The 15,348-nt window shown below is 42.6% G+C and overlaps 1 protein-coding gene across 2 annotated transcripts in view; it reads right to left on the bottom strand.

Moving 5' to 3' along the window:
• LOC106611554 (follistatin-related protein 5) overlaps window positions 1–15,348 on the bottom strand; it is a 161,489-nt gene that overhangs the window by 26,837 nt on the left and 119,304 nt on the right. For both annotated transcript variants that reach the window (XM_014211883.3, XM_014211884.3), the window contains exons 8-10: window positions 9,348–9,468; window positions 4,695–4,856; window positions 3,444–3,578 (exon numbers count right to left, since the gene is read on the bottom strand). In XM_014211883.3, the coding sequence (XP_014067358.3) occupies window positions 3,444–3,578; window positions 4,695–4,856; window positions 9,348–9,468 (418 nt within the window). The remainder of the gene's footprint in view (window positions 1–3,443; window positions 3,579–4,694; window positions 4,857–9,347; window positions 9,469–15,348) is intronic.

The raw sequence follows: 15,348 nt of genomic DNA, 5'->3' as shown, positions 1-15,348 counted from the left end.
AGCTGTTCAGAAGCCTTTTGGTCCCAAACTTGACGCTCCAGTACCGCTTGACGGGTGGTAGCAGAGAGAACAGTCTATGACTTGGCTGGAGTAAATTTTTAGGGCCTTCCTCTGACACCACCTGGTATAGAAGTCATGGATGGCAGGGAGCTCAGCCCCAGTGATGTACTGGGCCGTATGCACTACCCTCTGTAGCGCCTTGCGGTTGGATGCCAAGCAGTTGCCATACCAGGCAGTGATGCAGCCAGTCAAGATGGTGCAGCTGTAGAACTCTTTGAGGATCTGAGGGCCCGCGCCAAATATTTTCAGCCTCCTGAGGGGGAAGAGGTGGGTTTGGATCATGATAGGTCTTTAGTGGTGTGGACACCAACGAACTTGAAGCTCTAGACCCACTCCACTACAACCCCTGCGATGTGAACGGGGGCGTGTTCTGCCTTTTGTTTCCCGTAGTCCAGGATCCGCTCCTTTGTCTTTCTGACGTTGAGGGAGAGATTGATACACACACACACACGTTGACACACACACACAGTACTCACATGCGTAGGCTGTAGGCACATGTCCCTCTCTATGTTTTGGCCAAGGCACAAAGAAACGAACGTCAACAAACGCTCCTGCGTCACGCCCCAGAAATAATTGGCAGCCATTTTTAAATGCAGGGCAGATATTCATGCCAGTTTAGCACCAGTTCTGGTCAAATTATTCTAATATGTTTTTTGTCATTTAGCAGACGCTCTTATCCAGAGCGACTTACAGTAGTGATTTCCTACAATTTCATACTTTTTTCTGTAGTGGTCCCTCCATGGGAATCGAACCCACAACCCCTGGCGTTGACTCTTGAGGAGCACTCTGAATATTGTCTGCTTGCTTTTTTTGACGGTGATGAAGTGCACCAACAGCTTCAAGAAAAACTATTGACTCTCGCGGAGGCGACAAGCAGGTTTTTGACCTTGAACAAGCTCAAGGTGAATCCACTGAGTGGGATTCATTCTTTGCTCCGAGTATCATGTTTCTCACACTACTGTTTACTATTACTGTAACTATTTCAGCAATCTATCAACACTACGTTGAATACGACAGTCAAGATACTTGTATTTATTTGTACTAGATATCTGATGTATGAACCATGCAGCCTACTGAGCCATTTGCAAGAGTGAAAACTCACACAGTGACAATAGTGGACAGGAGAAAATAAAATATAAGACATGTGGTATGACATGACATCTACCTAAAAACATAAAGGATGATATGAAGGAGCTCTAGCAAACGATGGTCGACAGTATCGAGTTGAAAGTTCCCACACGGCTCCAGCTGCAAAAGGGGTTGAATCGTTCCCAGTAAAGATGGGAGGTCATTAAGGCACAGCAGACAGTTATCAAATGGGAGGGAGGGATGGAGGGAGGTGAGGAAGGGAGGGCCGGCGGGAGGGAAGAGGGAGACAAGAGATGTCTAGGAATAGCTTGGCTAAGGTTAAAGCTAGCCAGCCCAGGGACACAAGTTACAATGGTTATATGAAGGGCAGGTCACATGGACCATATATCACATGCATCAGCTGATCACAAGTATCTTTCACAAGTCTATGTTAATATATGGATATAAGAAAGTTGGCTACAGTACGTCATAAACAAAGTGGTGTTCAATACCCTACTGTAAGGCTACATCCCTTTCCAGTGATGGCTGTAATACAGTGAATTTAGGTTTATTACAAAACATAAAATGTGCTCAACTGCCTACTGTGTATCACCTTGCAGTTGTTGATCTCTCTCTCTCTCTCTCTCTCTCTCTCTCTCTCTCTCTCTCTCTCGATGCAGAAGAGAGAGAGTGGTGGGATGCATCAGTTGTGCACAGCGGAGCTTCAGCTTACACCCTGACTAAGAGAGCTAACATAGCCTCAGGGCTAGAGAGGCAACCCGAGGCAGTCTGCATTGTGGTCTAGCAGAGCAAGCTGAGCACCTGGATAAGTAGACAGCCCACAGGGGTAATAAGGGGAGACCAGACGAGGTCAAACATGCATTGTGGTGCTGCTGGGTGGTTATAATGTAGTGGTGGACTATTTCAACATCCACGCCGCTATCTCTTTGATGTTGACTATGGGCTGTGGATCCAAAATGGTCGCAAGTGTGCAGACCTCCTGAGCAGTTTCATCATACACAGTGAATTCAAAGCTTCAAAGGAGGAGACTGACTGAAATCTGACCCAAGAGTAAGTATGCTCTCTGGGTTGGGGATGATCCAAAATGGCCACCAGTGTGTGTGTGTCAAACCCCTGAGCAGTTTCATCACACTCGGTGGCTTCAAATCTTCAAAGGAGGCAACTGACTGACTTCTGAGTGATCCTGTGATGTGTGACGGCACGTGGAGTGTGTCACTGTCGCTGGGACAGCAGCTAAACCTGATGCATCATCGAAGGGGACATGTGAGTGACTTGAGAGTTAGAGTTGCTCCGTTCGCTTTTGACGTGCTGTTATTACAACACAAGCTCCAAATAAAACACCATCCCTCCCCCGTAACTGCAGCAACAGAGACGTGGCGTGGCACGTGGGGCCGTCTATAGAGTAAAGAGTGCGCTACCGTTCTAATTACAGAATATTTTTGCCCTATTTTAGCTGCCAGTCAAACTGTGCAAAAGTGAAACTGAAACCTAAGTTTAGCTATTCATTCTGAGCAGGAAAACAAAAAATACAAAAAGAGTGCCTAGCACTGGGATTGAACCCGCAATCCTCTAAGCCGTAGTTTGCAGTTTATGCCCATCCTAAACTCCATAGCCGACACACCTACTAAATGGTAATAGACACTCGCGTTGCCCCTTGTGGACGTTAGGAAATTGCCATGGAGATAAAATGCCACCCAGTGCCATAATTTCACCCTTTTAATGATGGCACTGGGTGTCATAATCCACTAGAGTCTGGCCTTCCTTATTAGGAGAGAAGAGGATTAGCGACAACGTGGTTCGCTAATCAGGGATTGATCTCTTATTTTTTTTACATTTTGGAAAGTCCCATGATGAATAGGACTGTGTCTGTTCTGAACACGTACTTGTATCCCAATTCTACTTTGTCCCTTAGGGCCACCCAAACATTTCCTCAAAAAGCTGAACTAATTTCACACGCCTTTTGATGACGGGACCATCAGTGCAAATCTCCCTCAATTAAATAAGAATCTAAGATAAACAGTAACAACACCCCCATTAACATAGTATTAGAATAGGTACCCTGTTACTAATGACAACCATTAGCCTCCATAGCCAAACCACCAAACCACTAGATAGGAGACAATAATATTGTGTGTAGCTATCTATTATTTCTCTAGCTGAAGTTCTATTATTACATTTGTTATAAACTATTAACAAGTGACTGGATGAATTATTGAATGTTTTGAGCTGCGTGTCTCCATTATCCCCAGGGAAGGATACACACACGCAAAGGAGACATCATGACTTATACATACGGGTCTTGCGCGCCGAATCCTCCACAAACAGGGAGGAGATGTCCTCGTCCACCCCGGCATCGTTTTTGGCGATACAGGTGTACGCCCCCGTGTCCTCGAAGTGGACGTTGCTGATGTGCACCTCGCTTCCGTTAGCTGGTTGACACAAAAGAAAACATGAGCACACAGACAGACGCGCTCAGACACACACGCACACAGACAGACAAACGGACGGACGCACGTATGCCCACACATGCACACAGACACTGTCAGTAAGTGTGGCACAAGCAGATAAAATACCATTTGTGTGTTGACAGTGACACTTAAGAGATGTTTGCCAATTTTGATCAAAGTCACCCCATTACATAACTGAGACTAATAGGATAGGAGACGGGAGAGTGAGGGGTCTTAACAGGATTGGAAGAAGTCAAAATGGGAGACCTTGCAAAGTTGCGGCATGTAGTGGGAGTCATTGTGTACTGTGTTGATCTAGTTGTCGCTAACGGTAGGGTGTCTCCCCATCTGGGGAATGATTTTGATGTCACACCAAAAGCACTAAGAAGAGCCACTGAACACGTCGATTGGCACGTGTGTTTTTCTGTTGCTCATAAGAAAAACGAGATTTCAGTCTTGGAGGAGTGTTTCCTGACCGATTCCATGTTTGTCCCACATGAGACACTGTGGAAGCCCGTTTCACTTCCTTCAAATCACCAGAATTAATCTAAGATAACTCAAGAAAAGTGCAATAAATGTTGACGTTTTTGCTGAGGATCTTTTAGTTGTGCAATTTTACATCTAACTAAGGTGTTTGGTGCAGTAATTCTCAAGTAAGGAAATGCGTGACGTCCTATGTAAAAAAAAGTCTGAGCTGCTGGGCAGCCCTGTCTCACTGTCTATGCTATTGGATAGAGCGCAATCACCGCAGCTGTTCAACCCATGTTAGTGGGCAAATGGACATTGTCAAATCAAAACACAACCTTCATTTACCCCTTGTGACGCACAGATGTTCCAAACTCCGTTTTAGACGAGACTGACTTTATAACCAAAATTACCCAATTTCTAGTGTCAATTTTGACACTAGAATAAAACATTTTGAAATGGAGTGAAACTGGGAGGTACTAGCTTAACTTCTCCAATATGAACACATATTTCCATTTTGTTTGCAAATTGTTTTGATTCGGTATACCCTATTGAACATGACCCAGATGTATGCCAGCGTTGCTTGATCCAATTTCTAACCCTATTCCCCACCTGCGACTAGATGGAACCCACCTTGCAGGGTGAGCTGTTTGGACAGCTTGGTAGCGATGTCCATGCCATTCTTCAGCCATGCCAGCTGTGGGTTGGGGATACCCTCAGCATGGCACCGGAGACTGGCCGTCACCCCTGGCTCCCGGGCCTGGCTCTCTGGGTAGACACGGATGACGGGAGGAACTGCATTGTGGGAAGAAGGAAGAGAATAAAAGATTAATGTAGGCCCACACACTTTGTTGAAAATTACGGGGCTTTTGAGGAATGAGGCAGCCTTATTGGATAAGAAGTTTTCTTTTAGAGTGCCTGCCAAGTCCATTTAACTTCTCACCTCTGCATTAACATACTATCAATAGGATCAAGTGCATTTCCAGCATATGCTGAATGCCATTAGAAACATTGGTGTGCTCGGCGAGATCCGTGCAAGCCAAACAAATCAGCTTGATAAATAAGGGAGAGAACCTCGGTGGGGCTGGCCATTGATTTTGTTGGGCGACCATTGATTTTGGGCAATCTTTTGTCAGGCAAGGGGAGGAGGGGGAAAGGAGCTGCAGGAAGAGACACGACTTTTGTCTAACAACTTTACTTAAGATGTGTTCTATATAAGAGATTTATAAGCAATGCACTATACCGAATGTTCAGGCATTTATAAGCAATAGACACAGAATTCCACAGGTCAACCTGCAGTTTTTGACAAGAGTAATTGTTATGCATTGCTTATGAAAGTATGACATAGTTCTTATGCAGGGTGCCTATAACTTGTTAACATATTTCTTAGTACAAAATCAAAATAATATATTTGAATAATCCTTAGAAAGGACAGCACATTCTAAGCCTGATAGTATTATGACAAAGGTCCAAGAGAGCTGAAAAATTATTTTCATTATTGAAAAATTAGTTACAAGGTTGAATTTAATCAATGTGTGTCAATGCACTATTGACTCATTTAGTGCACCTCCAATATTGTTGTAATTTTATGTGGAGGAATCCTTGTAAACAAAGGCAATATGGCAGTTTGTGACCGTATGTTTCCCTGTACTTCACTTTCCCTGTTGAATTTAAGAGTAATGTCCTGATAGAGGTAAATTGGGAACATTAGACCACTCCAACATGCTATCCTGTCATTGACATTTGGGTCACAGCAAATGTGCCCCAAATCTATGGCCTATTTACCCACTTTAAAATAGAGGTAAAAACAATACCAGTAATACCATTTAACCTCTAAAAGCCTAAGCTAACATATGGAATTGTTTTAAGATGGTCATACCATGGATCATTTAGCGATTTGATTTAGAATTTTAGGACCCCTTTAGGAATCAAAAAGTTAAATAATAATATTCAAAACAGTAAAAAAAGAAATCATACAGTGGCTGTTTGCAGGCCAAACCGTTCGGACGTTACAGACGTTTTCGTGAGAATAATTTTTTGGGGGATGTCTCATGGTCTGACAAACACCGCTGTAGCTTGACCACCTTCCACCGCAGATGTGGAAGGCCGCCACAGGAGGGTGCTTAAACTGACCGTTTTTGATGGGGATGTTTTTATGTTACTTAGATTGATGTACAGGCGCATCAATAGACTATTAAGGATTAAAATAGACTTACAAAGAGCAGTAACGTCAAGGCTTCAGAAAAGATTGCTACCTTGCTACCCTGGTAGGCAGCATAGGAGAGAGAAGAGGAGTGCCACAGAGACTATTTCCTGTGGGCTTGACTAGGGAGAGGAAGCCTTTGGCCAGCCAGCTGAGTGTGAGACTAGAGAGTGATTTGGTGCCATGGCCATCTGCTCCCAGTAACATTCTGGTTCCTAGAACCTGCTGCCCTACAACATGCCTCAGCTTGAAGGTATGCCACCCAGCAATGCCAAACATACCAACCGGAACGAGCCATAGCAGGTGTTAGATAAAGGTAGCCAGCTGACAGAAATAACACCACTAAAATCCATTAAATGTATAGTTTAAAATGTTGTTTGACTCTTTATGTCAAGCATCATAAAAACGATGGTTTAATGTAGCGGATTCCCACCGGTTACATCGATACCATTTCAGGAAAAGGCGGGCCGAACAGGCCCCCACTCACATTGACGGGGCTGTAGTGGAGCGGGTCGAGAGTTTCAAGTTCCTTGGTGTCCACATCACCAACGAACTATCATGGTCCAAACATATCAAGACAGTCGTGAAGAGGGCACAAAAAAAAAATTCCCCCTCAGGAGACTGAAAAGATTTGTCATGGGTCTCGTTATTGTTATTCTTATTGTGTTGCTTTTTATTATTACTTTTTATTTTAGCTTACTTGGTAAATATTTTCTTCTTCTTGAACTGCACTGTTGGTTAAGGTCTTGTAAGTAAGCATTTCACGGTAAAGTCTACACTTGTTGTATTCGGCGCATGTGGCAAATAACGTTAGACCTGATTTGATTAGGAGACAATTTTGGAGGTCATGCCGTCTTTACACAGTGACGGCCTTTAGACTCCACTGTTCCACTTCTAATTAATATACTACAGTCAGCACTCATTGTATATAAGAGACCCTAAGGTCTTATTAACCTAGAAAAATATATATATTTCTCTAAACACTTCTTATTTTTCATGTAAGTGGCTTGGTGGTGCTCCCTCCCTCCCTCCCCCAAAATGCCTCAATCTTCCGCTGTGCATGCATTTGTAAAAACACTTCTTGTTTATGTTCGAATCACCATTTCCTTTAGCTCAGGCACAAAGTGAAATATAGTCATAGTGGTTTTCACACTCAAAACTAGATTCAGACAGAGTTGGAGACATGTTGTAGCCTGATGTCTTCCTAGGAGTGACAAGAGACATAGTGATACGAGTATAGGACACAGCAGGGTTGACAGCTCCATCATAAAACTCCCCAGCCTGCCGTCAATCACACAGCAAGTCTCCCGTCAGCACTGGTGGCAAATGGAAGTGTGTGTATCACACGCACACACACACACACACACACACACACACACACACACACACACACACACACACACACACACACACACACACACGCATACAAACAGGCACACACACGCCCTCGCCCACACACATAGCTCTTCAGGAGACAGCCTTGCCAGCACACTCAAGGGTGGTTTCAGACTTTCAACTTTTCACCAAATTGACTAGTAGCCCCTGTGAGTCCCCTGCCCTCTGTGTTTCATCTCAAGCATCACGACCAAGGCATGCCCCATTATAGGGGCTGTCGGAGTGTTCTGGCCCCCCCACCATGGAAAACACTTTTTCTCTGCCTAGTGATTAGTCTTTCTTCCTGCCTGTTCTCACAGCTAGCTCTGGGCCACCCATGAGGGTTTCCAAACATCAGAGAGAGGGAACCATACACGGACGCCCCACATCCCTACAGCCAATGAGGACCAAGACTGTGAAAGACATACTTTATCAAATCGAGGGATACGATTTACGTGAATACATATACATACACCAAGATAGAACATGAACATCCCCAGGCACAAGCATAATGCTCATGTGGCTTTTTTCACAAATTGTCACCGCAATTGCTCAGTGCTGATTAACTTGTCTAAAAATCCTGTAATAGTGATCAATGTAATATGCATGTAATAACATATGGAAAGCCTGTCGAGAGGAGCTTTTGTTGAGTCATCTGGCTGTAATCAGTTGTTTCCATTATTCAAGTGCTATGGATCATAAAAATAAGAATTTGTTCTTAACTGACTTGCCTAGTTAAATAAAGGTACAATAAAATAAATAAGCATTTGACCATAATTAAATGCATTTCTTACAATTTTCACACACCATATACTTATGCCCTTATGCATTTCTATATAATATACTGCAGTGGTTATCTAAAGATGATATTTTTTAGACCGAACCCTGAACTGTATTTCCAGAGAAAGGTGAACATTATCCCCTGACAATTCTGATGTGTGTTTTTTCAATGTTTTGACACATAATTGAGCGAAAGGCCATCGGTGAACCCTGATGGCTGTTAGCACAAAAGATGAACTTTTTCGCCCCATCCATTTCCAAAATCATTTGCCAGGCGGCATTTACCCGGGCCAGCCAATTTGTTTTTCAACCAATTAAAGCAATACATTATCATTAGCTACACTGTGAGTGATTCTGTGTGTGCTTTAAGGTCATCGTTAATGGAAACGGTCTGTTTCGAACGATTGTCCTTCTGTCAGAAATTCGGCAGCAGTGAGTGTTTTAAGACAGCAGCAAGTACTATCTTTTCCTGCGTGCCTCAACTCATGTCTCTAATATGAAAATCTCATCGACAAGACATGGCCTCCTTTCCAATTACAAATCTAACACTTGAAAGCGTTTTCACACAACTAAGGGCTATTTGATTAGTTAAATCTGACTGAGTGATAATCCTGAAAGAAAGGGAAGCAGTTTAATCACTCTGATAGAATTATAGATCCAAAACAACACTCTCAACAAGCTCATGTCGCATTCCCAGTTTCCTTTCAGCGTATTTAAAAAAAAAAAAAAGAGAACTTGACAGCCCTGTAAGCATTTAATTTCACCTCACATATCTCTGTCTCAATGGTGGCAAGTCAAAGTATCCAGGCGCACCCTTAGGTGTGATTTAACAACATTTGGCGTGGATAGGCATTTGGCTGTGACGCAGCTGCGGAAGGAAGTGTGAGAGTGTACCATTCTGTTCCCGCCGAGCAGAGGCGGCGGCTTACCGTTCACCTGGAGCGTGTGCATCTGCGAGAGCTGCTCGTACCCGTCAGCATGGCAGGTGTAGTTCCCTGTATGGGTGGTGGTCACCTTGGTGATGTACAATGAGCCGTCATCTCCGAAATCCTGCAGAAGAAGAAAGAGGGACGTCACAATGACTGTGTGGGACAAAAAAAAAACGAATGGGGTTCAAAATCGAATTCACCTCAGTATGAATGTATGAATGAAAATGTTTTGAGAATGTGCAAAATGTGCTCAGGCAATATGGCTGTGGGGCTTGCAGCAGAGAGAATTGGTGTTATTGGAACTTTTGTAAAGCAGCAAAAGAAAACTGGGGACAAGGAGGACATGATCAATAAAAGCACACTGTGACATACATTTCCATCAAAGACAAGCAGTTCAACAATAATCTTCCAATTATTGTTTTTTGTATGCCTGCTACCATAATACCCAATACTGGGTCCTTAACGACATGCGAAAGGAGTAAAGCTACACTTTAACATTTCTATGTATTATCTTATATGAAAAGAGAAACCTGCACTGCATCTTATCAAAAACATGTCCAGGAAGCAACTATAATCAAGTGAAAAACTGCTTTGCTTTTCGTTTAGGGCTGAAATTCACCTATAGTTGGGCTCGTTTTAAAACAGAGGTAAGTTAAAGTAAGTCTGCCTGTAATTTTATAGTAATCAAATCAAAATCAAATCAATGTTTATTGGTCCCGTACACAGATTTGCAGATCGCAGGTGCACCGAAATGCTTATGTTCCTATCTAATGATAACAATACACATATAAGGAAAAATAAGGAAATTACAAATAACAAGTCAATGTGAACTAATGTTCTTTATGTTCAGCATAATCAATTGAAAATGTCATTATGAGTAATCACCAAAAAGAGCAAAATGAGAGAATGTAATTTGTTTTTTTTACATGAATGCAACACAATTACAAGTTTCACTGCGCAATTTCAAATGACAAGCTAATCTGTGAGGCTACCAAGGTCATGATAAACAACTGAAACAAATGTAATGTATGCTGTGTAATGATCAAGCTGGTGGTGAAAACAAATAAACACAGCAAAAAAAGAAACGCCCCTTTTTCAGGACTCTGTCTTTCAAAGATAATTCGTAAAAATCCAAATAACTTCACAGATCTTCATTGTAAAGGGTTTAAACACTGTTTCCCATGCTTGTTCAATGAACCATAAACAATTAATGAACATGCACCTGTGGAACGGTCATTAAGACACTAACAGCTTACAGACGGTAGGCAATTAAGGTCATAGTTATGAAAACTTAGGACACTAAAGAGGTCTTTCTACTGACTCTGAAAAAACACCAAAAGAAAGATGCCCAGGGTCCCTGCTCATCTGCGTGAACGTGCCTTAGGCATGCTGCAAGGAGGCATGAGGACCGCAGATGTGGCCAGGGCAATAAATTGCAATGTCCGTACTGTGAGACGCCTAAGACAGCGCTACAGGGAGACAGGACGGACAGCTGATAACAACACCTGCACAGGATCTGTACATGCGAACATCACACCTGCGGGACAGGTACAGGATGGCAACAACAACTGCCCGAGTTACACCAGGAACGCACAATCCCTCCATCAGTGCTCAGACTGTCCGCAATAGGCTGAGAGAGGCTGGACTGAGGGCTTGTAGGGCTGTTGTAAGGCAGGTCCTCACCAGACATCACCAGCACCATGTCAACTATGGGTACAAACCCACCGTCGCTGGACCAGACAGGACTGGCAAAAAGTGCTCTTCACTGACAAGTCGCGGTTTTGTCTCACCAGGGGTGATGGTCTCATTCGCGTTTATCGTCGAAGGAATGAGCACTACACCGAGGCCTGTACTCTGGAGCGGGATCGATTTGGAGGTGGAGGGTCCGTCATGGTCCGTCATGGAGGGTCCGTCATGTCACAACATCATCGGACTGAGCTTGTTTTCATTGCAGGAAATCTCAACGCTGTGCGATACAGGGAAGACACTAACTTTTGATTTTGACCCCCCCTTTGTTCAGGGACACATTATTCAATTTCTGTTAGTCATATGTCTGTGGAACTTGTTCAGTTTATATCTCAGTTGTTGATTCTTGTTGTGTTCATACAAATATTTACACTTGTTAAATTTGCTGAAAATAAATGCAGTTGACAGTGAGAGGACATTTCTTTTTTTGCTGAGTTTAGATGCTGAGTAAAAAGAAAAATGTAAAAATGTAATAAAAAAAGAATACTGCTGTTCCAGTACATTGAAATAAGCCCCAAAGCTAATGAATCCATCTGGAAATAACTTCAATTCACTTCCTCCTTTAATGCCTATCAACATTTGTACTTTCACAGGTAATTTGATATTTTTTTATGGGAGTATTTCTCACTTCAGTTAGTTGATAAAAATGTATTCATTCTAATTTGATTAGGCAGCTTTCCTTGCTGGAAACCCAGACAGACCTGAAGAAAGATAGCAAATATGTGTTTCTTGTCATAATTCAATTAGAATTCTGATCATATCTGATGGCATTGTTTAGGTCTCAGAGTCAGTACATGTCGTCCCTTACATAGACCTGCAAGACAGATATAAAGCATAGGCATGGGCCACCATGTTTGGCAGGTACAACCTCTATGACCGAATAAACAGCGATCAGGTATGAGATTGTGAGACTCAGGCTGTACCGGATCATCATACCGTCGCTATGTGAAGGGAATTGATGGCACGTTTTGGCCCCTCTGCGGAAAGCATATTGTGTCACCCTTCTAAATGAAAAATGAATGGGGGGAGAAATGAAACTCAGAGGTGTGGAACTAGAGGCACTGGAGGCGATCGACCCCGCACCCTTCCTCCACCCCTCATTCCCCCTCCACCTCTCAGACATAGCTGAGGGAAGGTGAGACAGAGGAGCGAAAAGAGGAAAAGGAAGAAGATTTACAGGCCATCCTGATAGAAATAAATGGCTGCCATACTCTCTCAGCAACCCTTTGCATGACCAACTGACCTCTTAAAGAACACCAAGGAACTGTCTCATTGGCATCTAATACAGGGCAGGAGATGTGACCCTAATACAGGGCAGGACATGTGAGGCCAGGTGTATAAGCCGACTTCTTCAATGTGAGGTCAAGGTCGGATGTATCTGTGACAGGGAATTCATTAGCTTTGTGGGCTTTTTATTGTGGATGACATCAGTTCCGATAAAACCTACCTGTGTTGGGATCTGCTGGGGGGAAAGAACACAAATTCAATATTTAGATGTTAGTTAAAAGGAAGAGTTGAGTAAAGGTTAACTTTGAAGGAAGACATGACACAACATATAAAGCAGGCAATGGCAACTATCAGAAGTTGGCACACTTTCCACCATGTTACACTACTCATCATACAGCTTAATTTATTTCATGCATTTTGTGTTTCAGACAATGGATATGAATTGGAGTATTTACAGAGGAAGTATAGCAAATAGAGAAGTCTTATAGCTCAACATGTACAGTACCAGTCAAAAGTTTAGACACACCTACTTGTTCAAGGGTTTTTCTTTATTTGTACTATGTTCTACATTGTAGAATAATAGTGAATACATCAAAACTCTGAAATAACACATATGGAATCACGTAGTAACCAAAAAAGTGTTACACATATCAAAATATATTTTAGTTTTAGATTCCTCAAAGTAGCCACCCTTGATGACAGCTTTGCACACTCTTGGAACTCTCTCAACTAGCTTCATGAGGTACTCATCTGGAATGCTTTCCCAACAGTCTTGAAGGAGTTCCCACATATGCTGAGCACTTGTTGGCTGCTTTTCCTCCACTCTCATCTCAAACCATCTCAATTGGTTTGATGTCAGGTGATTGTGGAGGCCAGGTCATCTGATGCAGCACTCCATCACTCTCATTCTTGGTCAAATAGCCCTTACACAGCCTGAATGTGTGTGTTGGGTCATTGTCCTGTTGAAAAACAAATGATAGTCCCACTAAGCCCAAACCAGATGAGATGGCGTATCGCTGCAGAATGCTGTGGTAGCCATGATGGTTAAGTGTGCCTTGAATTCTAAATAAATCACCGACAGTGTCACCAGCAATGCACCCCCACACCATCACACCATAATAATAATAATTCATTCACCTACTTTGCATCTCACAAAGACAGCAGTTGGAATCAAAAATCTCAAATTTGGACTCATCAGACCAAAGGACAGACTTCCACCGGTCTAATGTCCATTGCTTGTGTTTTGCGGCCCAAGCAAGTCTCTTCTTATTATTGGTGTCCTTTAGTAGTGGTTTCTTTGCAGCAATTTGACCATGAAGGCCTGATTCATGCAGTCTCCTCTGAACAGTTAATGTTGAGATATGTCTGTTACAATCTGAGGTGCAGTTAATATCTGAGGCTGGTAACTCTAATGAACTTATCCTCTGCAGCAGAGGTAACTCTGGGTCTTCCTTTCCTGTACCAAATAGGGCTGTCTCCTGTATACCAACCCTACCTTGTCACAACACAACTGATTGGCTAAAACACATTAAGAGGGAAAGAAATTCCACAAATTAACTTTTAACAAGGCACACCTGTTAATGGAAATGCATTCCAAGTGACTACCTCATGAAGCTGGTTGAGAGAATGCCAAGAGTGTGCAAAGCTGTCATCAAGGAAAAGGGTGGCTACTTTGAAGAATCTCAAATATAACATATATTTTTTATTTGTTTAATACTTTTTTGGTTACTACGTGATTCCATATGTGATATTTCATAGTTTTGATGTCTTCACTATTATTCTACATTGTAGAAAAGAGTAAAAATAAAGAAAATCCCTTGAATGAGTAGGTGTGTCCAAACTTTTGACTAGTACAGTACATGCAGTGTAAAGTAAGCCTATATAGATTAAAATCCTAGCTGCTTTACCCCACTCAGTACAATAGGCCCTTGAACATTCGGAGATAAACCACAATACGCATAAACCCTTGATCAGGGCGAACCAAGACTCTCAAGATAAGTACAGCACCGAGACACACTGTCTCCTCTCTCCTCTATTACAATTCAACATAAATTCCTTAAGCTTCTACGCCGGACGTGCCGAGTAGGCAGTCTAGACACAAGACTCAATGTAGATACTTTCCCAGGCAGTGCACTCATCCTTGCATTCTACATCATGCTTCGGCCCTCTCCTGTCTGGAGCATCGTAATACCAGCCAACAGCTGAGGATGATGATGCAATGCCCAGCAACTGTCATATTCTTGGAATTAGAGTAAGCTGCTTTGTCAAAATGGAAACCGGCTCTATTGAACTCCATAATAAGAGCACACCATTAGGATTAATGTGGGATTCACTGAGTCGGACTGTTGACAGATTTTTTTTTTTAAATAACACCCATTCTTAAAGGGAAGTGGTCTGTTAAATTAGACAGTGTAAATCCTAGAAATCCATTTACCGAAGTACAACTCCAATTAGTGTTGGCAGTTCAGGCCTTGGCATATTAAAAGGCACAATTATATCGAAACTTTGGTGAAATTGGATAATTGGCCTTCACAGAGGGGGTTGGTGAACACCAGGTGTGTATAAATCCACTCGCTTTGCTATGAAAAACTCTGTTGGCAATTAGCCACAAGACTATGGGCAATAAATTATCTAGGGTAAGCCGGTTTTGGGTTTCTGCTGATGTACCATTAGCATTATTTTGCTTAGTCTAGTTAGTGATAAAACACTTGGAACAGACACTTTTATGTTTAGTAAGAAATGACTGTCTGACTGACTAACTAGACTAAGCGAAAATCTCTTGAGTCTTTTGTTGTTCTCATGGCTGGTGGGCTGTTCATAACAATAGGCTATCTGCGGTAATCATCTAGCCAATGTCGTGGACGACCTTGTTAGACGACTGCAGGAAAATAAATCCAATGCTGACAGACACCGGGGTCAAAGTTGAGCTCACACTGAGGGAAGCGGAGGGCAGAATACAGTTAACCTGAATGGCACAGAAACTGATGCTAACATAACAGAACAAAGGTATCCCAACTTGACTTCATTA

The sequence above is a fragment of the Salmo salar genome, chromosome 09 (assembly GCF_965601325.2).
Source record: "Salmo salar chromosome 09, fSalSal1, whole genome shotgun sequence".
Taxonomy (NCBI): domain Eukaryota; kingdom Metazoa; phylum Chordata; class Actinopteri; order Salmoniformes; family Salmonidae; genus Salmo; species Salmo salar.
The sequence above is the reverse complement of the archived record's forward strand: the minus strand, read 5'-3'. Positions and strand labels throughout refer to the sequence as shown.